General features: G+C 36.6%; 1 protein-coding gene across 3 annotated transcripts in view; it reads right to left on the reverse strand.

The window, feature by feature from the left end:
- The window catches only part of Adgrb3 (adhesion G protein-coupled receptor B3), a 704417-nt gene that overhangs the window by 325921 nt on the left and 354752 nt on the right, over nucleotides 1-23744 (reverse strand). For all 3 annotated transcript variants that reach the window (XM_026785468.1, XM_026785467.1, XM_005359883.3), the window contains exons 13-14: nucleotides 4670-4819; nucleotides 3767-3842 (exon numbers count right to left, since the gene is read on the reverse strand). In XM_026785468.1, the coding sequence (XP_026641269.1) occupies nucleotides 3767-3842; nucleotides 4670-4819 (226 nt within the window). The remainder of the gene's footprint in view (nucleotides 1-3766; nucleotides 3843-4669; nucleotides 4820-23744) is intronic.

Below are 23744 nucleotides of genomic sequence, written 5' to 3' on the forward strand. Positions count from 1 at the left end.
AGGAGTCATGGTTTCCTCAAAAAACTTGGAGTCTGATCAATTAAATGATTGTTTACAACTCTTTGTAGAATCCTTGGCTTGATGTATGCTGGATAGACTATTGTTTTTTTCTTAGACATAGTTTTCTTAAGATAAATTTTTAGAAGTAGAGTGGCAACATCAAGGAAATAATATTTCTTAGTTTCTTGGCATTGCCAACTTGGCCTCTAAAAAATGTAACAGCATGATATAAACTTTCTACAGCAGTTTCTGAGCTAGCCAGGCCATAGACATGAAATTTTGGATGTTAGTAGGGTCTATGCACAGCTTATCAGCTCCTCAATTGACCCTGTAGTCTAGGTTGACAGATTTAACCTTCCAGCCTCCCAGAACGGGGGCAAGAAATGGAAAATCTAGGCCTTGGTCATGCTAACCCAGACTGTTACCAGCAGGGCAACCCAAGATTGCCCACCTGTAGTCCTCTCCTGGGACACACAAGAGAAAAGAAACATGAGTATTTTGTGACTCAGCGCTATGCTATGTGGCCCTGAGTGTCTTCAAACTCTCAATCCTCCTGCCCTTGTCTGTTGTAAGATAGAATTATAGTACTGAACCACTACACCTATATGGGTTGTCTAACAACTTTCAGCTAAAAGAAATTGTCTTAAAAAAAGGATAAAAGTAGGGTGCAAAAACCAGGACCTATATAATATAGACTCAATTGGAGCATACTTCCTTTATTTGAAGGAACCATTCAAACTGTCTCAATATTAAATTTTAGTTGTGGAAAAAAAGGTTTTATTCATTGTGTGTATGTGTTTGGGTATGTGTGTATGTGTGTGTGTGTGTGTGTGTGTGTGTGTGTGTGTGTGTGTGAGAGAGAGAGAGAGAGAGAGAGAGAGAGAGAGAGAGAACATGCCACAGCCTCTATGCAGAGGTCTAAAGACAGTTTTCAGGTATCTCTCCTCTTCTCCTCATCACAGTTCAAACTCAGGTCATCAGGACTGCTTCCAGGCTGAGCCATCTCACTAGCTGTGAAATTTCTCAATTTTAAAGAGGGAGACAGCCCATCAACAAAACAAAAATCATGGACAGAAGAAGAGTGGCGTGCACATGAAGGCAAGAGGGGGAAAAAACTATATAAATTTAAAAAGAACATGCAAATTTAATCTATGTTCTATGATGAAGGAAACATTCTTAATGATGTTTATTTGAAACATTATAGCTCGCCATATTTCATAGTTCCTAGTTTTGTTAGAAAATAATTATACCAAATTACAAAATTCTAAGACTGTAACAGTTCATTTTACATATCTGAAAAAAATTTTTCAAACGTGGAATAACAGCACTGTGAGTGCTTACTGTATATATTTCAGACATTAAATAACTAAAAATGAAAACTAAACACTAGCATTTTTTCCATTCAAAGAGCACTTAAGCAGATGTCTCATCCCAAGCTTTCTACGAACTTCATGTCTGGACAACGATTGATACAAAGTGTCTCCTACAGTCACTCACTGATAACTACAAGTAATGCTTAGCATCTAAACACTTCTACTCGACATAACTATACGGATTTATGAGGGACAGGAGATGTTTCAATATTGTTTACATGTGTAATGTTCTAACAGAATAATTGACATATTGATCATTTAAAAACACGAATACTTTGTAAAGAGAACATTTCAAATCCTTTCTTCCAGTCATTTTTAAATATGCAGTCTTTATTATAATCTACAGTCAATCAATTGTGTAGAAAAACACATTATCTCTTTCTCTATCTGCCTGTGACTTTGTACTTGTCATTTACTTCAAACTCTTACACAAAGGTAACGAAGGTCTTCAGTCTACAGAAAATATAGTTACCTTCTACAATAAAGAAGAATGCTTGAAGTTGAAAAGAAACTTTAAAACAACTCCCATATTTTACATATAAAAGCACAGTAACTTGCCCCAGGGCCTAGATGAATCCATCTGGATCACGAGTGGGTTAGGATAGCCAGCCTTCCAGATGAATCTCTGTTTCATTCACTTAATAACTTATGGACTCCATTTATACCTCATAAGACACAACTGTCTTTGCCACAAGTTAACAAAATTTGAACCATAATTTTTTTCTTTTGCAAAAATGGCACATCCCTAGACAAAGTTCGAATTTTCTTGACTATATTGATTTCTGAAACGGAATAATGTCTCTTCTTCATTGTACGTGAGATAATATTTAATTATATTATTAAGAACAGGATTAACCGTGCAACTCTGTTGGCCCTTTTAGGAATGAAATGATCATAACAATCAAGGAATTAATCCCTCTAGTCTCTTATGTTGGATATTTATTTTGTATTCCCTATAGATCTCAGCAGCAAAGAGTAAAAGCATCATCCGTGAAGGGTTTCTATTTAAAGTTGAGCTGAAGGCAGATGAAGTAAATTACTGAGCGACTAGAGAAGCTTTGGAAGCTTTTTAAAATGCTCAAGCTTTTAAAACAAGTCACCTGTTAGTGTCTAGATGAGAATTCTTCAGTGAAAAATGTGATAAAATGAACTCTCTTTGGTAATAAGAATCTAACTTTTTTTTTTTTTCTGGGCACTTTAAACCTTGAGAAACATTGCTTTCTTTGACCTTTATAGGCCTTGGGATTTTTTTTTTTTAAACTGTAGCTATAGATACAAAGCCAGTTGAAAGGCTTAGAATAAACTTAGTAGTTTCAAAATATTTTTTTTTTTTAACAGAGCACAACCCAACTCAAATCTACCCAAATGAGCAAGTCCAAATTCAATCCAGAGAAGGGTCTCTGTGGTTGGGAGAGAGGGAGAGACCACACATCAATCATGACCCACCACCTACGTTAGTAATGAGCAGATAGAATGTCGGCAACAAATAATAACCTGTGTCTGCTATCATGTTAAAAGGCCATTTTTGGCTGGCTTAAACTCTAATTGTTTTTATTTATTAGACTGTTTGCTACGCCTCTGATAAAACTGTACACATTATTCATGTTATCCTCCCAAAAAACATAAGGCTTTATTTATGAGGGTATGCGGGGAGAGCTCAAAGTAAGTATGGCTGTGTTAACCAAAATAAAACTTGGTCTCTATCCTTGAGCATGAGGTGCTGTCAGGAAGTAAGTCACCCTGAGTAATAAGATCACTATGCAAATAGATGCAAATGATATTCTCTGTGCAATTTAATAAAGTGGGTGAGACACTAGAACACAGGGATGAATGTTGGTGGAATTATTAATTGAACTTTTTTTAATATCTGAGATAAAAAATAGATGGATTTCTTCCAAAAATAGTCTCTGATCGAGAAGCATTTTTTCTTAATGTAGCTGTAATTGAAATTTTAGTTTTAAGCAAACTGTCTTGTGCAAATGAAGAACAAGACCATGTTTCCCCATGACCATGATTCTCTAATTTCCTATAATGCAGAGAAAAGCGTCATTAAGTACAAAGAAAAGGAGAAGACAGATGAATTTTACAATGACCCATTCTATTAGAGGGTGGTGAGGGTTTTTTTTTTTTTAATTCTTTACTTTCTAATTTTCAGGCAAGTCATGATTAGTTACAAAAGACTAGTGGGGCTTTAATCAGATACCAAAATTGTCTTGGTAGTTGTTTTGAAATACATAATATGCTAATAAGCTATTCATTAAAGTGCTCTTTTCTATTTCCTTTGTGAAGCCCTTTGTATTAGTAAAGCTATCTTGACTATTTCAGAGAATGAACTATAATCACATTTAAAACAAATTACAAAGATTACAACAGCTCATTCCTTTGTAGCTTACCTCAAAGTGGGTAAAATGAGGTCTAAGTTTTTATACAGGACTGCTCCAAGAACGAATACAGACGACTCATCCAATTCTAGAAAGAATAAAGTGAAAAACTATTAGCAAAACCACAGAAAAACACAACCATAAAAACTTTGATCGGTTAATCACTAGCTCATTTCAATACTTGTTCAAAGGCAAAGATAAAGACATGTACCAGAAATTCATTCAGTCTTAGTCATGCCTACAGGAAGTTAGCCCCATCACCTTGTTCACGTAGTTGTAGACAATAGTGTTTATGATGGTTTTGAATCAGTATCCATCTTTTTTTTCTAACAAAGCCAAGATTAGAACCTTCTTCCAGTCGATTAAAGGCTTTTCAATTCCCAATGATATTAGGGGAAATAGTCATATATCATTAAGAGTATGTTCAGGATCACCAAAGTGAGAATTAAGACCACAGTGCCTCTTTTGAAGCTAATATTAGAAGGCACTTGAGACATTAATTGAAGTTAGTCCTTCCTTACACATGTTACTTTCGCCAAAACAGTAACTGCAAATAAAAGTGCATTTGAAGTTGAGACATAAACAAACAACAGTGACTGAATAGAAAATGTAATTACATTTCCACATCTAAAGCTAAAGTGCTTTATTTTGGCCTGAAACAGTTAGTAGAGAAATATGAGCACACCGAGCTCAGGTCAATAGTTTGTGGTTCTATTTTCCCCACTTTAATAAATCCCTTCTGTAAGTAAATCTGTTGATTTAGAGGCCAAGGACAAGTGCTTACATTTATAAAATTAGTTTATAAACATGTTTATAAAAGATTCAATATTATGCGATATATGAAGATATATATGATTTACTTAGTGACCTCGTCAGAAATGTTTAGTTCACAGCTAATATTATTCCTCACATTACCTTTTGATGACACAGGAGTAAAAATGCTTTTGGGGATAACGACTCGATCTTCTGAATTTCTTGCCCAGTCCACCATTCCTTTCCGACCCTTCATCGGGAAGTTGATGTCTGTTAGGACAGAGGCTGCAGGAAGCTTCTGAATACTAGCCACTATTTGGAAAAGAAAGAAGACTGTCAACAAAACTTACTCTTAATATCACTGAAATCAAATTCATCAAATCAATTCTGAGTATACTCATAATTGAGTTCTGAGGTAAAGTACAGTTAGCAGAGCATGAAAAGACATGTATTTATTAGACAGCATTGTTATTTCAGGGTGGGGATGCTTTCATTTCCCACTAGGTTTCTTTGGTTTTAATTTGGAATCACACAATGATGGTCAAAGGTGCTGTGAGTGTCCTAAGGCGACAACAGTCATAGCCACACTACTTGTTCACACAGGTTCCCTATGGCAACTCTTCGAAGCCCGCATTTCCATTAAAATTTCAGCATACCTATCTGGTAGGCTGAAGTATTTAAATTAGCTTGGCTTCAGAGCATGTCTTCTTTATGTAATTGTCAGAAAGAGCTGGTTATGATTATGACGGATCCCATAAAGACATGGACAATAAAACATGCATATTATTGAGACAAAGCATTGTCATAATCCAAGTGGTGTGCCATAGTACCAATAATGATACCAACTACAAAGGCAACTTCATACACAGAAATATCAGATACATGGGTCACAATATAACCTTAAGACTTTTGCCCTAAAATTTCAAGAAATGTTAATATATATTCATATTGGGAATTGTGTTTTTACTACTAGAAATACAAGTTTAAAAAATAATTTTGATTTATTTACTTTTATTTTATGTGTGTGGGTGTTTTCCTGCATGTATATCTGGATACCATGTGGGTACAGTGTATGCAGAGGCCTGGAGGGGGCACTGGATCCCCTAGGGCTGTGGTGATGGGTGGCTGTCAATCATCAGGCTGGTGTTGACAATTGAACCCAGGTCCTGTGGAAGAGCAGTCAGTGGTCTTCACCACTGAGCTATCTTCAACCCCTAGAAACACATATTTCAATAAGTGATAATTTTTTTAGAAATCTAAGTGTATTTATTTTATGTAATAGTAGCATTTACATTTACAGTACATGGACCTATATTCACAATAATGTATATAATAAGTTTTAAGATGATAAATACATAAGCACTATAAAGTATATACATTTTACAATTAAGAAATATAATTTGCAAATTTTATGTAGGCTTACGCATGTTCCCCATTAATGCTTCAAGTGTCCCAAGGAAAATATAAGTGGAAAGATGATGGGAAAACTATAAAAGCTACCACAACTGGACAGCTAAAGTAAAAACCATTAGGCGCTTCCTAAGTGGATTTTATTCTAGAGGAACTTGTAATTTAAAACAAGAGAGGATGAAATTAAGATTTTTAACAATATTAGTTGCATAAATATATTACTGCACCCCTGGCTTGGTTTCAAATTAAATTGGTTCTGTATTATGGCAGTGCACAGTGAAATTATACTTTATGAAAGCTCTTTGTGGCTATTATACACATCCATTATCAGCACAGGATGGAATTTCATTTGGCCTGCAATTTGACATATTAAGCTTAAAAAGGATTTGCTAACTAAATGTTGAAGGAAAAAAAAGGTACTGGATAAGACATAAATTAGTTATGGATGTTAAATGCCACTTTTTTGAATAACGAGTATAATTATTTTAGTTTCTTTTTTAATTTTTAAAACCAAGATGCTTTTCCTTTCCACAAATAACCCCATTCAAATGTGTTCAAAGACACAAAACTTCAACTGTGTATAGAAAAACAGTCAACACGTTGGAAAATATTTGTCCTTGGCTCTTGAATTATTAATGTTCAAAATTACATTAAAAGTCTTGGACTCTAACTTCAGTTGCCTTGAAGTTTAGAGAAATAAATATTTCACTAGCATGATCCAAAAGCTTATGAGAAGACATGAATGCTGTCTTTCCCATATTTCCTATTATTAAGGAAACTATACATGAAGTAAATGTCTGGGTCCTGAAATCTAATCATTTCTTTATTTCTGTGAACATTCACAGAAAAGTAAAAATTAACACCAAGTAATGTGTAATGGAGGCTTTTTGTCTGTACTTGAAATCATGTTACCCTGAGGAAATGTTGGATTAATACCATGTTTGTGAGCAGGTAAGTTGATTTAGTGATATAGGCATGCATTTTGCCCCACACAACATAGTCTTTCATTAGAGGTATTCCAGTGGATAAATTATGATGACATAGAATAGATTGTACTTCCTAATACAGTATACAACAAAGAAATATAAAAAGAGGTCAAATTCACTAATTTGTGCCCAAGTCTAAATGTCATGGTCTTCTTCATGAAGAGTACAGAAACAAACGTCGAATGATTCATTACACTGAGGCATGCAGTTTACAAACATGTGTATATATTTTTATAATATAAAGCTAAGCTATTTTGTCTAGATAGTAAATCATGTTTTAATATGTGTATACAGTCAAACTGAACTAATTATCATGAGCAGCACTTCACGACACTTAACTTTTTCTGAAAATATGATGAAAAGGTTAATAAAACCATTGTAAAAGATATTTAAATAGGTTATAGAGTTCTGCTTTTAGTTTCTGAACTAACAATGTTTAAAAGTAACATATTTTAAAAACCAATAAAGTATTTTAATTTCTACATATTTACCCTAAACCCCCCAAGTTGGGTGTTTAATGCTGACATTCTGGTTGTTCCTGAGCCCTAAATAGTTAATAAGAAAACATCCTTCTACAGAGCAAAAATGACTCAAAGGTGTCTTTTCCCCCCCTTTTGAAATTCTTTTTTTTTAATTTATTTATTTATTGAGGATTTCTGCCTCCTCCCCGCCACCGCCTCCCATTTCCCTCCCCCTCCCCCGATCAAGTCCCTCTCCCTCATCAGCTCGAAGAGCAATCAAGGTTCCCTGCCCTGTGGGAAGTCCAAGGACCGCCCACCTCCATCCAGGTTTAGTAAGTTGAGCATCCAAACTGCCTAGGCTCCCCCCAAAGCCAGCATGTGCAGTAGGATCAAAAACCCATTGCCATTGTTCTTGAGTTCTCAGTAGTCCTCATTGTCCGCTATGTTCAGCAAGTCCGGTTTTATCCCATGCTTTTTCAGACTCCGGGCAACATGAAAACACCAGAACCCAATGATCTTACAACAGAAGTATTTGAACACCCTAACACAGAAGAAGTGGGAAAAATTGACTTTATGAAAGCAATAGAGTCCCTTAAACAACATGTAAAAATCCCCCTTTTGAAATTCTTGTGTATGACATTGGGATAAATCTAATCCCCAAACCCTTCCCTTTTCTGCTGAGTTTAAGTGCTCAAACCCCTTATATAAATCTGGAACCAGTTAGTCTTTGAGCAAATGGGAAATACATATTGGATGACTACCAGGGAGGTAAGCTCCAGAAAGTAATTACTTAAACTATCACTTGGTAAACATATAGGTTTGGCTAACGAGACAGAAACAAAGTACACATGCATACTAGATACTGTGTTTCTATAGTAGTTTGCTGATGAATTCAGTCATCATAAGCACCTAGAAGTTAGAAAGACTTTCCTCAATAATAGCTTTTAAAGCTTACAGAGTTTAGATGGAACGTGAAAGGATATGGTGTCTCCGCATAAAGAGAGATATTCCATGCTCCAGGAATTGCCCTGAATTCAGAGGACTGTGCTGTCATTATAAAACCAGATTTAATTTCTTGTGAAGTAAAATAGGTGACTCGTTATGGTAAACTATGGAGTGAGGCCACCAGACTGAGTTTAATATCCTGCCTTTGTTGGTCAAACTCTAAAAGGATCCCGGTACAGTGTAAACGTTTTTTCCAATTCCCAACTTTTTAAAACAGTATTAAATTAATTCTTGGCAGATTTTATACGTTACAATATCTTGATCCTCTCCACCTCCATTTGCTCCCTCCAGGGCTCCCCAGTACCCCTGCCCCAACACATCTCCCTCTGAGTCTCGGTTTTCGTTATCTTTCTCTCTTTTTTTTTTCTTTATTAAAGATTTCTTCCTCCTCCCCGCCACCGCCTCCCATTTCCCTCCCCCTCCCCCATCAAGTCCCCCTCCCTCGTCAGCCCAAAGAGCAATCAGGGTTCCCTGCCCTGTGGGAAGTCCAAGGACCACCCACTTCCATCCAGGTCTAGTAAGGTGAGCATCCAAACTGCCTAGGCTCCCACAAAGCCAGTAAATGCAGTAGGATCAGAAACCCATTGCCATTGATCTTGAGTTCTCAGTAGTCCTCATTGTCTGCTATGTTCAGCGAGTCCGGTTTTATTCCATGCTTTTTCAGACTCAGGCCAGCTGGCCTTGGTGAGTTCCCGATAGAACATCCCCATTGTCTCAGTGTGTGGGTGCACCCCTCGCGGTCCTGAGTTCCTTGCTTGTGCTCTTTCTCCCTTTGCTCCTGATTTGGACCTTGAGATTTCTGTCCGGTGCTCCAATGTGGGTCACTGTCTCTGTCTCCTTTCATCGCCTGATGAAGGTTAATATTCAGAAGGATGCCTATATGTTTGTCTTTGGGTTCTCCTTCTTATTTAGCTTCTCTAGGCTGGTGAATTATAGGCTCAATGTCCTTTATTTATGGCTAGAAACCAAATATGAGTGAGTACATCTCATGTTCCTCTTTTCGGGTCTGGCTTACCTCACTCCCTATCATACAACAATAGTATATGCTCAACTATGTTCATAGCAGCATTGTTTGTAATAGCCAGAACCTGGAAACAACCTAGATGCCCTTCAATGGAAGAATGGATGAAGAAAGTTATCTTTCTTTTAAGAGTTTTGCTCATCAGAAGCACGGAGAAGTTTTGTAGATGATTCTAAAAGTATACAGGATTTCTTCCTTCATGATCATTTTGCTTTTTTAAAGCAAAATTTACTCATCTGGGAGATTACAAAGTTCTACCCTTTGCCCTTGTAGAAGTGAAAGAGAATGAAGATTCTGTTGTTCACCATTGTTGTGTGTTCCACGTATAAACTGGAGTTGGAAAATTTGATGTAATAGCCCAAATATTAGACAGAAAAAAATACAATTGAGAGCAAGAGAGAAAAACTATATGGATAAAGGTTATAGGGGTGAGCAAAATAGACAAACTAAGACCAATAAAGAATGCAGCCATCTACCTGCCTGTTTTACCCTTGGAACCCATTTTTGCCCTTGACTCAGGTTCTGATTATTTCTTAGTTTCATAGACCTATTTATAGTTTGTGGTAGGTATTAATAGAAGTCACTATCTATCTCGAAAGTTCCAGTTTGGAAGATAAATTTCAGTGTCTGCAGTTGTTTGCAGAGCATATGCAAAATGCTTGGAATAATCCCCCCACAACACATAAACTGGGAGTAGAGGTTCTTCCTTCTCATTCCAGCATAAGGTAGGTGGAAACGGTAGGATCGGAATTCAAAGTCTTCCTGGACTACATAGCAAGTTAGAGACTAACTCAAGAAACATGATACAATGCCTCAAGTTATAAAAAAAAAAAGCAACAACAAGCATCAATAAAGACAAATTCCAAATTCCACATTTATTTTACAAATTCTGTTCCTAAATAGCAACTCCTGTAACATAGGTCCAGCACTAACTAGCTTGCTGGGCTAAGAGATGCCGGCATGGGAACTACAGCAGATCACAGGAGCTTCTATGGACATGTTGGCTATTACTATGGGAGCCAATTTTCATGGAATTAAGTTTAAGAAAGCTACTACATGGTTGGTTAAGTGTCGGAATAAAGTATTTAACTTTGGCTACATCATTATTTTTGTGTTTTTTAAGTGACCTCCGGCAAGGGATTTCTTCTTGAGTGTTTTTTGGTAAGTGACTTCATACACCTGCAGGCAGGAACTGCAGTGGAAATAAGCAGCGTTCCAGAGGTGGTGCAGAAGTGCAGCATCAGGGATGTGCGCAAGAGTCTTAGGAACTCTATCTTTTTTATTTTACCCATAACATCTCTTTCTTCGTTTTCATTTTCTTATATTCTTTTTTTCTGTCTTCCTTTCTGATTGACTTTGCCAGAAGGAATCAACTTTGCCTCTTTGATTTTTGGGAGTTTAGGAAATCATCCAGCTTAAAAACTTACTGCTTCAATGAAGAGACTAAATATCATGAATGACAAGCTTAGGGTTTCCAAGGCAGCTAAGACCCCATGCAGCAAGGAGCCTGTCAAAAACTCTACTTCAAACATGATCCTAAGTGCTCAGTGTAGTGAGTCTCATTCTAGAGCACTCGGTGCAATAAACAGAGGAAGCATCCAGGCAAGGGAGCCTTGTAGCCATGACCAAATGTATAAGGAAGTACAGATGTTGTTTAAAGGCTATTTTTTTTTTTTAAAAAACTATCTTCTCCATTGTGGCTCTGTGTTGTGTCTCAGACATATTTGAAGTTTTCCTCATTTTTCACGATCCTTCAAGCTGTGTTTTCGTGCATCAATATTAGAAAATCATCCAGTTATCAAAATGGAATTGCCTGTGGAAACAATGCTCAGGATTGTGAGGGACTCATCTGCCGAGTTACTCCAAGGAGAGTATGCAGGCGGGGTTTGTCTGGACATGCTAGGATATATATATACCTTTGGGGTTTGTTAGAGTATTCATAGAGAGCAGACCCACGGACATGAACTTCTGGGCAAGATTTGAGGACTTAGCAGTTGAAAACTTTGTGGTTTGTATTTTTTATAGCAATGCTGAATCCTTAGTAAAACACTGAGACTCTAGGAAGAAAAGAAGGACAGTGCTTTTCCTGACACTTAATAGACAGTTGTTAGGACACTAACATAGACACCTTCCATTCGTTCCTTAATTCATTCATTGAGAATTTGTCAAAGTTCTCTTCTGGACAAGACACTGTTTTTAACACACCACTTATCCAGAAACCTTAGATGTGCTATCTCATTTAACATTCAAATTGACTCAGGAGGCATTATCATTGTCAGTATCTTCACTGTGATTATCAGGGCCTTCCTTTTTGCGAAGGAGAAAATCAGACTCTGTTTAAGCTCTGATGCCAAGGTTATAAGTGGTATCACGGGGATTCAAACCTCAGTTTGTCTCCTCAGACTTGTGTTGCCTGGTGCAGTGTGATTCCGTCTAACATATTAACAACAAATGTACTCTGCTTCATTGTTCTGCTTTTCACTAAGAACAAAGGACAGATTCAGCCCGAGGCAACAATACACTGGCATGTCCATCAAATGAAAACGAGATACCATGGAAAATAATGGATTAAAAAGTAGCATATGTACTTTCCTTTCTCTGAACTGTCTTTATGTTCTGATATCTCCATGAAAAATCCTATTTTAAAATTCTGTCACAGTGGTCTGTAGGAATCATTCAAATTATTTCCATAGATAAAACTTTAATTGTCCCCACTTTGGTTCCCCACCAGCATAGACTTCTTTCTCAGAAGGTGGGGATTAGAATGTTGAGAAACAGATGCTCAGCTGCCACTTCAGTGAAAACAGCAGTAGCGGGCAGAACATCCTTTGGACCAGGAACTCCATCACTTCCATTGCCACCTCCACCAGTGAAAAGTGTAAGATGCCCAAGCCCTATGGACACTGTATAAAATTTAGATGAATAATCTCCTTGTGGTTACACATTCTCAATTAAAGGATCCTCTGGGATGTGGGATGTCCTTCTGTAGATGAGTTGCTTTGATTTGTTGATGAATAAAGCTATTTTGGCCAACACAATAAATGGCTTAACCACACCATGTCAGTCATATTTTGGAGAGTATGTGTTATAAAATGACTGTTTTCTCTAACAAGTTAGGACAAAAAAATCGTCTTAGTGTTGCCACTGTCTGCATGCCATTGTAAATCGTTCTGACCACTGTGCTCTTTCTGTGTTACAAACAAAACAGTGTCGAGAAGATGCCCACTGATTACACCAATTTCTTTTCAGTATAAAGATGCATATGTCCGTGCTCGTTCAGAAAACACACTTACAAATTTCTGTTTTTCTCTACACAGATATTTCAGAATTTTAATCCTATCAGGAATACAAAAGATGATAAGAGATGGGAAGTTTTTACCTGTATACTTAAGGAGTAAAGACGAATTTAGAACACACTTAAGATTAAAGTCCTACTCTTTGTCCAATTCATGAAATTCTGAACAGAACTTCTACAGAAAAGGGGACATTCAATTATAATTAACCAAGTATAAAATAATAGGAGGCTTGAAAAATGAAGCATTAATATTTTCTCACACTCTCTTTTATTACTTTGAAATAAGAGGTTGATTAAACCTTATAAAAAATGAGCCAAGACCTCTGAAAAGCTATGGCTCAGTAATCATCATCTTCCCCATAGTCACACATTCCCTGAGGAACTGTAACCATGGGGAGTACTCTATCTTAATAGGAGTACAGACATCAGCGTTAGAGTGTTAAACGTTCATTTGTGAATACATGCATCCCCCAAAACCTCCACTAAACCCCAGAGCATTTCAAGAACTGCTCTACCACTGAAATTTAGTGATTGAGCAGGAAGGATGAAGTCTTTCTCCTTGAAGGGCTGCAGTCTAGTTTAAGGAATAAATCCAACCTTTAAGGAAAAAACCACAATTCTTAGTATTTCAGATTTTGATAACTGCCACCATGAGGAAGTGACAGATGAGGTCAACAACAGATAGTAGATCATGAAAAGCCCCTCTGAACAGGATCATCTAAAGTGGGCTTAGCAGATGGGTCTAAGCTAAGGAGGAAGGAATTGCCCATGTGGGCCCAGGGCCTACCAAAGGCCAGTTATGTTCCAGAGGCATTGGAATAATACAGAGAGAAGAAAAAAGAAAGGACTTTTTGAATAGGAGAAACATGAGAGATAAGAACTCTTCAGACATCCCAAACTAACAATGATAATAGTATCAATAGTAATAATTGCTATTATGTTAATACTAATAGTAATGACATATTAAGAGTACAGAGGGATTTAAGTAGGGTAAAAGGTTCAACATGATCTTGGAAGCTACAAGACAAGGTCTGGAGGCATAATATTTAGAACATTGAAATTTATATTTATTTATTACTATTAATTAATAAAGTATTGTATTTTATATGAAAATATATGATGGATATCTTCATGTTATAACTAACAATTGACATATATGTAGGAATATGTTTTCCACCATGGAGAATTGGATATAACAACAATATTCAGCAAACACTAACTGCTCACTGATTCTATACAAAGCACAGTTATGGGTTCTGGGAAATGTAGCTGTGAACACTAACAGCACAGTTCCTGCCCTTGTAGTACTGGCATAGGATTTACAGAGAAATTATGATTATTATGAGAAACGATTTACAATCTAAAGTTAAAACTCTTCCTACAGAAAATCTTAGTTGCTGTCATCACCTAGAAAGCCGCTGAACTCATCCTGTCTCTGAAGCCAATCAGAGCTGGGGGAAAATTTTTGTCAGCTATAAAAGTTCACAACACTTTTAACCAACCTCACAAGAGACCTTAAGAACCAGGGACACTAAAACATTTATAAACACCACAGACTCTAGGGCCATTTGATATGTGTATAAAATAAAAAATAAAATTTGGCAGATGAATGTTTAGATATTATAAAGTTAAATTAGAAAAAAAAAGTATCTGCTAAAAATCAATGGAGCTGCAATTTGGCTTGTGACCAATAAATGCATGGAGAAGAAAACTCTCTCTGTGAGACACCAATTGCCGCTGAAGGCCTTATGCGAGCTTATTATCGTCACACTCCAGAAGGCAACTGTGGTAGATGTTCCTAAATTACACAGCACCTTGTTTTGTGTAGTTATAATGTTGGCCTAGAAGGATAACATCTTTTTCCTCATTGTAAAGTGTGCACCAAGCATAACGCTTAGATTTTTTTTTCAATACAAAGGGTAGCAAATTTTAGTAGTAACTTTAAAGTTTTCTAGGGGAATGGCCTAAGGTTAGAAGAAATGGAATATTGTCATCATAGTTACATATCCAGTCAGTATTAGAACCCATAACTGCCTCTGTTTGTGTATTACAAAATAAAGACCCCCTTACTTGCCAGATACCAAATATATAGAACACAGAATCACAGTAGTAATTTAGGAAAGTTATTTTACTTGATTGTATTTTGAGAGGATAATCAGAGAACTTTAGTGATGAACTGACTTGTAGAAGGTGTTTGTCATGTAATTTTATAATCCACATGTCAAGCTATAATGCCAGCAAATTCTATTTTATTGATTTTCTTTATTATTAATTTTCAATCAGGCATGGTCTTGCTATGGTAGATCAGGCTGGCATCGAGTTCTCAATCACCTTGCTTCAAAGCCTGGTGTTCTGAGATTACAGAAGTGTGCTCTTATTCCTGATCAACATCTGTGAAAAGATACAGAAGGGCATCCCCCACCTTCATGGACAGAGTGTTCATTTCTATTCTGAGACTGTTTTTCAGTTTGAAAATTCTGGTCAAAGCCTCTTACTGAGTAAAGGGAATTTGGAAAAGAGGACACAGTCAGCACAGATTTGTTGGAATAGCCAAATAAACTCGAGTTTTTGAAAGCAGGAAAGACCATGACAACAGGAAAAAAAATGAAAATAAATTGTTAAGAGTGACTTGTTGCCTCTGTTTTTACATGGCTACCATTACAGAGACAGAACACTATTGTCATAGAGATAAGCAATTATTGCCATAGAAACAGCTGAAACAGGATTAGTTTAATAAAGGCACAGACAGTTGAGCCCTTTTAGTTGAAGAGCAAAATTGCAAAGAAGGATACAATATGGCACTTTTACTAACGCTAAATCCTTACAACATTGCACAAATCAGAAGAGACCAGAACATTTTAAAAACTCAAGTCTTTCTTTCAGGAAGCTTTAGAGTTTAATCTTTCCATTTATACTCACAAGTGTGAATCTAGCAGATTTTACAGGAATTTATCTTAAACAACAAGAAAGCACCCCCCACGGGAAAAGCCAGACGTTCTCCATGGAAACAAAAAGCCATTCCATGTCCCAGATGGCCGTGCTCTTCACTCCCATGTCAAAAAGCTTGTCCCTGGCTGAAGGCGCTAACAGGTTTCCTGAATGAGGATCAAAGCAGCTACTCAGTCCTGCAAAGTCCCTCTTCATAGATTCCTAGATGGTTAAAACTCATCAACAACTTCATTGCAGGTACTAAAAAAAACTGAATTGAACTCATCTGTCACTAGGTATATGTGGCAATGCCTGAGAAAGTCAAGAATTCTCCTATATTCGATAAGAAAATTTAATTTTGAGTTTCTGGTTCTCAAGGAAATGATAATTGCCCTGAACACTTAAATATAAAGTCCACCTTCACCATCTCTTTTACATGCAATACTTCCTATGGGCTGCGCATTCTTTCTTCATAGGCGAGCATGTCTTTGGTGGGAAATATGGAAGTTTTTCATTTTCTTTCCCTATATGTTTCTCAAAGCGCTTGCAAATTATTAGGTATTTTATATGGCTAATCCTGTAAACTGTGGTTTGTTATCCTTAAGTTTAGAGATCAAGAGGATTATCTCAGTGCGGATACGTGCACAAAAATGTATTCAATAAAGCACAAAAGCCAATGTGAAGCTTCTTCGCTTCCAGACAACTATTCGTAGAGTATAGAAGATCATTGAGATGTATAGATTTTAAATCTGGTTAATTTTAGCATATAATAAATTTATTTAATTGCAAGATTAAAAATTAAAGAATAAATAAATACAAAAAATAGTAATCAGTAGAGACAAAGAATTGTTCCTATAGCAACACATTCTCTGCTGGATGGTAACTCTAGGAATGAAGAATGAGTGAGTAACATGTTTATAACATTTCCTTGGCTAAAATAGGTTATAAAATATTTATAACAAGGACAATACAGTTATTCTTTAATATGTATAATTAGGCAGAAAACAGGTTTTTAATGGAATACGCATTTATGAAGATTGTTAGTACAAAAGAGAGCAAATAGCCAGGAATAATTCAATATTGATGTACAAAGCAGAATATAGTGTAAGTATCCCAAGAGTTGTAATCCAAGTCCTTAACAAACAGAGTGGCTTATAGGGTGACTGGCTGTTCAAAATAATGAAACAAATCTTTAACTCTCAATTACCAAGATGAAAAAGGAAAAATCATTCTTTCTGAAGGCCAATCATTGATACAGGATGAACCATGTGAGTGCCATCCACACTCATAAGGCTTTCAAGACAAATAACACCATGAATACCTGGACACCATAAATTTAGGGCCCAAACTTTTGTTCAAAAAGCATAAGGAATGAGGAGGAAATAGAAACATTTTCTACCCAGTACACCCAAATGAGACTTTTGAAAATAGATTTATTTTTTGAACAACAGTTTCTATCTGACATTTTGTAAGCTGTCATTAAAATTGTGTACTCAAATGATGTGGACCTAAAGCACCTCTAAAAAGAAATTCCGAAACATTCTATTATTTCTTAGTGGCAAGACAAATGAGAAAAAGGGGTAAAACTTATTAAAAAGAGATGCATAAATAATTATATACAATAGTCACAACAGAGAATTTGTTCAGATTAGAAGTTGGGATAATGTCAGATATAACACAGGAAAGCTTGGGAGATTTAGGTTATTTAAAACAAAAGAAAATACCTATTCAGATGCTTTAAAGGTCTTCAGTGACAAACATGTTACCGAATAATGATTTGATGAATAATCGTGTCCTTGAATGTAAGTAAATAAGACAGTTTAGAGAAAGATGGATGTTTAGGTAACTACTTTTCACCCTAATTTACTTAGAAGAAAGTAGAAACCTACTGATAATGCAACGTGATATTTTATGTTAAGGTCTAGAGTTCTAACTATGACAATACTAATGTTACAAATAAAATATTTGTGTGGTAATGATAAAATACTTTCAAAACTTTCCTTCAGTTATTACACATGGCTTATGTCATTTGACTGGCAGCCTAATCTGAGGCACAGCTTTGTGAAATCATGCTAATGACTATTTCCATTCTGGCTCTCGCCCAAGGATTTCAATGATATAATGGTGTAGGGTAGTGATGGCTTCCATGGGTAAAATTGGTTAGTTACCCTGAAAACACATAGTATAGACAGTAAGAGTAAGGACTCATATGTAAATGAGAAAAGTCAACACACACACACACACACACACACACACACACACACACACTGGAATCTAAACTTTAGAGACACTTGAATAGTCACATGATAGATTTCTAACTTTAACTGTCCTAGATATGCTACAGGGAAATATCCCTGCATGTTTATTTTGTGTCTCTTGTTTTTTCTGGGACTATCTTGAATACCTAGTCTCATGAAATCTCCCTACATTTCATCCATGATCTCCCTGCATTCGCATATACAATAATTGCTACCGTGGACATAATTCCGTTTTGCTAAGAACTTCCTCTTTCATTCACAACCCAACCAACTTTCATAATAACTTCTTATCATTTCCAGTATCACTTACCCCAAGACCCTGCATCTTCTTAGTGCTCTCAGCTACATCGCTCACATCTCATATAGATTATTGTTTATTGTTTTCCATTTTGTAGTCATAGTAATCTAGTAAAAGACTAAACATATCACATGATGCCTTTTTTTTTTTTTTGCTCAAATTTAGGTCTTCAGCCAAATGTCTTCCAAATCTCCTTTCATGCCATATCTTTGACAGCCTTTCATTCAGCCACACTTCAGTCACCTCCACATTCCTGGAGTTCTCCCATTATTCCAGTGTAAAGCACTTGTGTGCACTATGGTCTTTACATACTGCTTTTGTTCTATTTGAAGTGTTTTGTCTACACATGCAATTGCAGTTCAAGTACTCAAGGTTTTTCTGCCATTTCCAATATCACTGGTCAGATGCCTTTCCAGACCTTCATGGAATGCGATCCCTGTCTTCACTCAATATTTCTAAACCTGGTAGATTGCTTTATTTCTCTTCTCAGCAATTAAAACCATTGAGCATATTGGATGATATTTATTTGACATGTGTCTTATTAATATGAAACAGAAATTTCACAATTCCACAAGAGCAAGAGCTTTGTCAGATTCATTCACTGCCAAAGCCTTAGAATGGAAAACAGAACATGACATGCCCTTAATGAGAGATGGAGACAATATCAAGTGAATTCAACATGAGAATCATTACCCACCACCTGTACAGGTCCTGGGACACACTTTCACTTTAAATTGGAGATCTTAGCTAGGTATACAAGAGCCCATCCATAAGGCCCCCCCTGGTTGTTTGTATTGCTTGTGCCAAGAAAAGTTGAAATGACTTTTTGCATTAAACTAGCCACAATTTCTACCCCAGACATTTGGAATAAGTGGATCAGTAAATATTGTGTGATTTAACTGAAGAAAGAAAAGAACTTATCAAAGAATTCATAGTGCTGTATATCATCCCAAGTCTTTTCTTCCAAACATTGGAACTATCTTCTCAATAGAAAGTGTATGATGAAACTATATATAAAAAAAACCAGCACTTTAATTTTTTTCTGACTTAACGAAAATTACTCATTTATTTCATGTGTCTCTCTCAAGACTTGTAGAGGGCTAGAAGGTGGGGGAGAACCTTACACATTCACCACCTAGTCTAGCTAACTGAACTGACGTCGGTAATACAAAATTAAAACAAAAAAGATGCAAATTTCTCTATTTTGGGGACTTGGTGTCAACATGTGTCTTGTTTTTTAAGAAAGGAAGCGAAGCAAGTGATGGGGATGTGTGAAGGACAACCTGAAGCAGTGAGAGGAGGGAAATAAGTCTCCCAGGAGAAGCTAGGACTTGCCCACAGCTACAGCGTTGGGTTCAAATGCTGTTGCTCCTCAACTGAAGACAAGATGTGATATCAATTCAGTTATTAAAGAGCACCGTGAGTTATAGAAATTACACAGATTTTATGCTGATAAAAAGATACCATGGGAAAAAAAGGAGATGCTGTAAATGAATGTCTTTATTTGTATTCAATTAAAAAAATATCGAGTACCAATGCTCATTCTAAGAAACAGAGTAGTGTATACTTCTAAATCAAGATATGCTGTGATGCTTAACTTCACAAAGGAAAAATATGCTCACTTTAGTGCATCCGAGACACCCACTTTATTTGTGTGCTGGGGAAGAAAAGGAGCTATATTCTCAAGAATCTTATATTTCAGGAATCACATTTGAAATTTTTTACAGTTGAAAATTCTAACATACGGTATTTGAACATATTATCAGCCTAAAAACCATTCCCTGTTTGTCTGCTATTGTCAACATTGAATAATTCCTGAGAAGTGTTGTGAGACAGTAGTATGTGGGTGGAGCAGCATACATCTGTGCAAAGTAAATCCTTGCAGACAGCTGACTCAAAGTCTAAGGGATATGACCACTGAAGTGTTGTGGAATCTTAGTTTAAGATGTGTGGCATTTGTTTGTGCTGTGGAATATTATTTGTAGTGATACAAAGATGTATTATATTCTTTTATGTTGCATTTGTTTAACCCTGTAAAGCTGTATTACTTTGCCTGCCTAAAATACCTGGTTGGTCTCGTAAAGTGTTAAATGGCCAATAGCTAAGCAGAAGAGGGAAATAGGCAGGGTTGGAATGCAGAAAGAATAAATAGGAGGAGAAATCTATAAGAAGAGAGGGGGGGAAAAGGAGGATTGAGAAAATGAGGATAAGAAGAGGCTAGGGACCAACACCCAGCCATATAGTTAGCTAGGAAGTATGAAGAAAAGAAAGATACATAGAATAAAGAAAGGTGAAAAGCTCAGAGGCAAAACATAGCTAAAGAGAAACAAGATAATCTACATTATAAAAGCTGGTGAGGAACAAGCCAAGCTCTGGCTGGGCATTCATAAGAAAGAATAAGGCTCATGTATTTATTGGGAGCTGGGTGGTGGGACAGAGAGGGGGCAGGGAGAAAACAAGTACACAGAAGCCACCGAGGCCATGGAAACTTAAGCTCTGCATACTGTCTATACTTTTCTTTAGAATGTTCATATTATCCCATCAACAATTACATACTTTACAAAGTTCTAAACTCTAAGCTTTATTAGAAGTAGATATTAATCGACACATTTTTTCAAAATATCCTTTGTTCTGTTGGTTACTAGAAAGTGACTCAACTGTTTTCTTTTTCAAGGAATTCTTACACAAACTACCTCTAAGCATTCATTCTCTTCCACATGCCTTGATCATTCTCAGGGTAGGCATTACCTCACTTTCCTTTTGCCTTGTATCACACTGCTGTCTTCATCACTGTCAACATGCACACAGACTCAACTGTTAAATAATGGTCAGATGTAGTTGATCACCATATACGCTTATTGATTTGACGTCTACACTAAAATTCAAGATCCCAGTTTTGATTGCCACTTGGGGATTGCCCTTTTCTAAATATCAATATGTGAGAGATAGGTTCAAATGTTGTTAGGATTAATATAACATTAATCCCTCCCTTCCCTCCTACAACACTATCAATTATGGGGTTCCATCTATTCTAAACTCAGAGAGAATCTGAAATACATGCTTACATTTAGTTTTTATTCATACTATTACAAACTCAGTTCTTCATTATGTCATACATCGATTGCAGTTAAGAGCTTTTTTTCCTCGATTTACACTAATTATGTTTGCAGTCTTTCCCAATGGCTACACCTCTATTTTTTTGCTATAGCATCCTTCCTACAAGAGCAAAATTCACAGTGAATGGCTGTGTACCATATGCATGAGTATGTCAACATAGGCCAGAAGGGGCATTAACCCTCTTAAGCTGGAGGTATAAATAAAGAACTAAATATTTTAAAGATAGCCAGTTACCTCCGTATCATCTTTGATAAGAAAATAATGGTGTGAAATGTAACCATTTGCTTGCTAATCACTTTCTTTCATCTTAAGTGGCTTAAAAAAAAGCAAATTTTTAAAGAATCCAGCATAAATGACCAAATGTTCATTTCTCCAAAAATAGTTCCTTAGCCTTTCAATCATGTATTTCCAGTATTTGGTTCATGTGGCAAGTGAAAAGCATGATAATTATTATGTATTTATATAATTTAAAATTTTCTCATATATGAAATCTTTGTCTGCACTTACACCTCTGCTCATATGTGAGCCTGGCACCCACAGAAGCCAGCCAAGGTCTGGGGAGGCCCAAAGATACAATTCTATTCACCTGCCTGATGGTCAGAGAGAACAGCTACAGCTACACACCCTGGCCTAGGGTGTAGTTACTTGGTGCTTTGGACATCAAGATGGGCTGTAGAGGTGTTATCCTCTCCACTCTGACCAAGGTTGGAGAATTCTAGCATACTTCTGTTTTTTCTTTTGAATTTGGAGGTTTCACCTACAGAATGACTGCCTTCAAGATACTTGGCCTAGGGTGGGTTTACTTCCTACAACAACAGAATTCTTGTCTCAAGAATTAATGGCTTCATGTCTTAAAGGATTGAAGCAAGTAACTATTCTGGTTGTCCTTTGTGTCATGTTAAGACAGTCTTTTGCCTTCTTCCCTCATTTTTGTATTGAGGTATAAAAGTGTATGGAATATTAAACACAGGACAGACCCAGTACTCAGAACTCAGAGGTCAGAATTCAGCATTTGGGATCTGCTGAGCTGCCCTTCCAGGACTATCCTATGCTTCTCTTTGTTATGCTCACTCACATATTCATTCTCTTTACTTATTTTTCTAATCCCCATGCCCCCTCTGTGGTAAGTGGTATCCTTGTTGTAGCTGGTCTCTGACAAAGGTCATTAGATCCCATTGGACTAGAGTTACAGACAGTTGTGATCCACCATGCGGGGCTGGGGAATTGAACTCAGGTCCTTTAGAAAAACAACTCATACTGCTGAGTCCTCTCCCTAGTTCCCTATGCAATTACTTTTGACTCTCCAAACATATTTGCTTTCTGGCTAAAACTCTGTTTACCTTTTAAATTGTGGGTCATTGTCTTGCTCTGAGTTAAGGCTGTACTAGAATTCACAATTCTCTTGCTTCGGTTTCTGACTGCTGGGATGGCAGATGAGCATCACAATATCTGAATCGATTCATTTGTATTAGTGACATCAACAAAAGGCTTTGCAAGAACTTTGTTTTGTAGTTGAACATAATCCATTGTCTAACAACAAATAACACATCACTGACCTTTGGATTCAGCTCAATGAATGCCTATTTAGTTCTACTGTGGGACAATGGTCTTGTATTCTGGAAAGATTTGTCACTTGTATTGGTTTAATAAAGTGCTGATTGGCCAGTAATCCGGCAGGAAGCATAGGTGGGCTGATCAGGACAGGAGCATACTGGGAAGAGGAAAGGCTCAGTCTGCTGTTGTCACCCAGACACAGAAGAAGCAGTCTGAGAATGCCTCACTGATAAAAGGTATCAAGCCACATGGCTAACACAGACAAGAATTATGGGTTAATTTAAAATGTAAAGTTAAGAAGAATCCTCAGCTATTAGGCCAACCCGTTTAAAATTAATGTAGGCTTCTGTGTGTTTCTTTGGGGCTGAATGACTGTGGGACCAGGCAGGACAGACCTCTGTCAACATAGTTCTAAGTATAAAACTAAAACAATTAGACTAGTCTTGTGAATGCTTCAATGACACATACATTGAAATTGGAATGATGCAGAGATTATCATACCCCCCCCAAGCAAGGATAACATAGAAATTTGTGAACTGTTTCATAGCAAAAATAAATAAATATGTTAATCTTGACAAAGTGAATAAATATAATATGATACATGGAGTTACTGTGAAAAATACATCTGAAATGAGTGTTGAGTAGACACATAAGATTTCATGGTTCAGGAGGAGTCCAGGTTTACTCCATTTGGCTTAGCTCTTTTTTGGAGAACTATTTTTCCAAATGCCATATTAAATTTATTGATATTATATATCTTTTGAAAAACGGACTATTATTGGACATTCTCCTTATAATCTCTTATTCATGCAAGTTCTAGCAAAAAGTAAATCTTCATTTACTAGAAAGTGATATCTTGAGTGAGGTAACCCAGACCCAAAAAGATGAACATGGGATGTACTCA

This window comes from Microtus ochrogaster, linkage group LG2 (genome assembly GCF_000317375.1).
Source record: "Microtus ochrogaster isolate Prairie Vole_2 linkage group LG2, MicOch1.0, whole genome shotgun sequence".
Classification (NCBI taxonomy): domain Eukaryota; kingdom Metazoa; phylum Chordata; class Mammalia; order Rodentia; family Cricetidae; genus Microtus; species Microtus ochrogaster.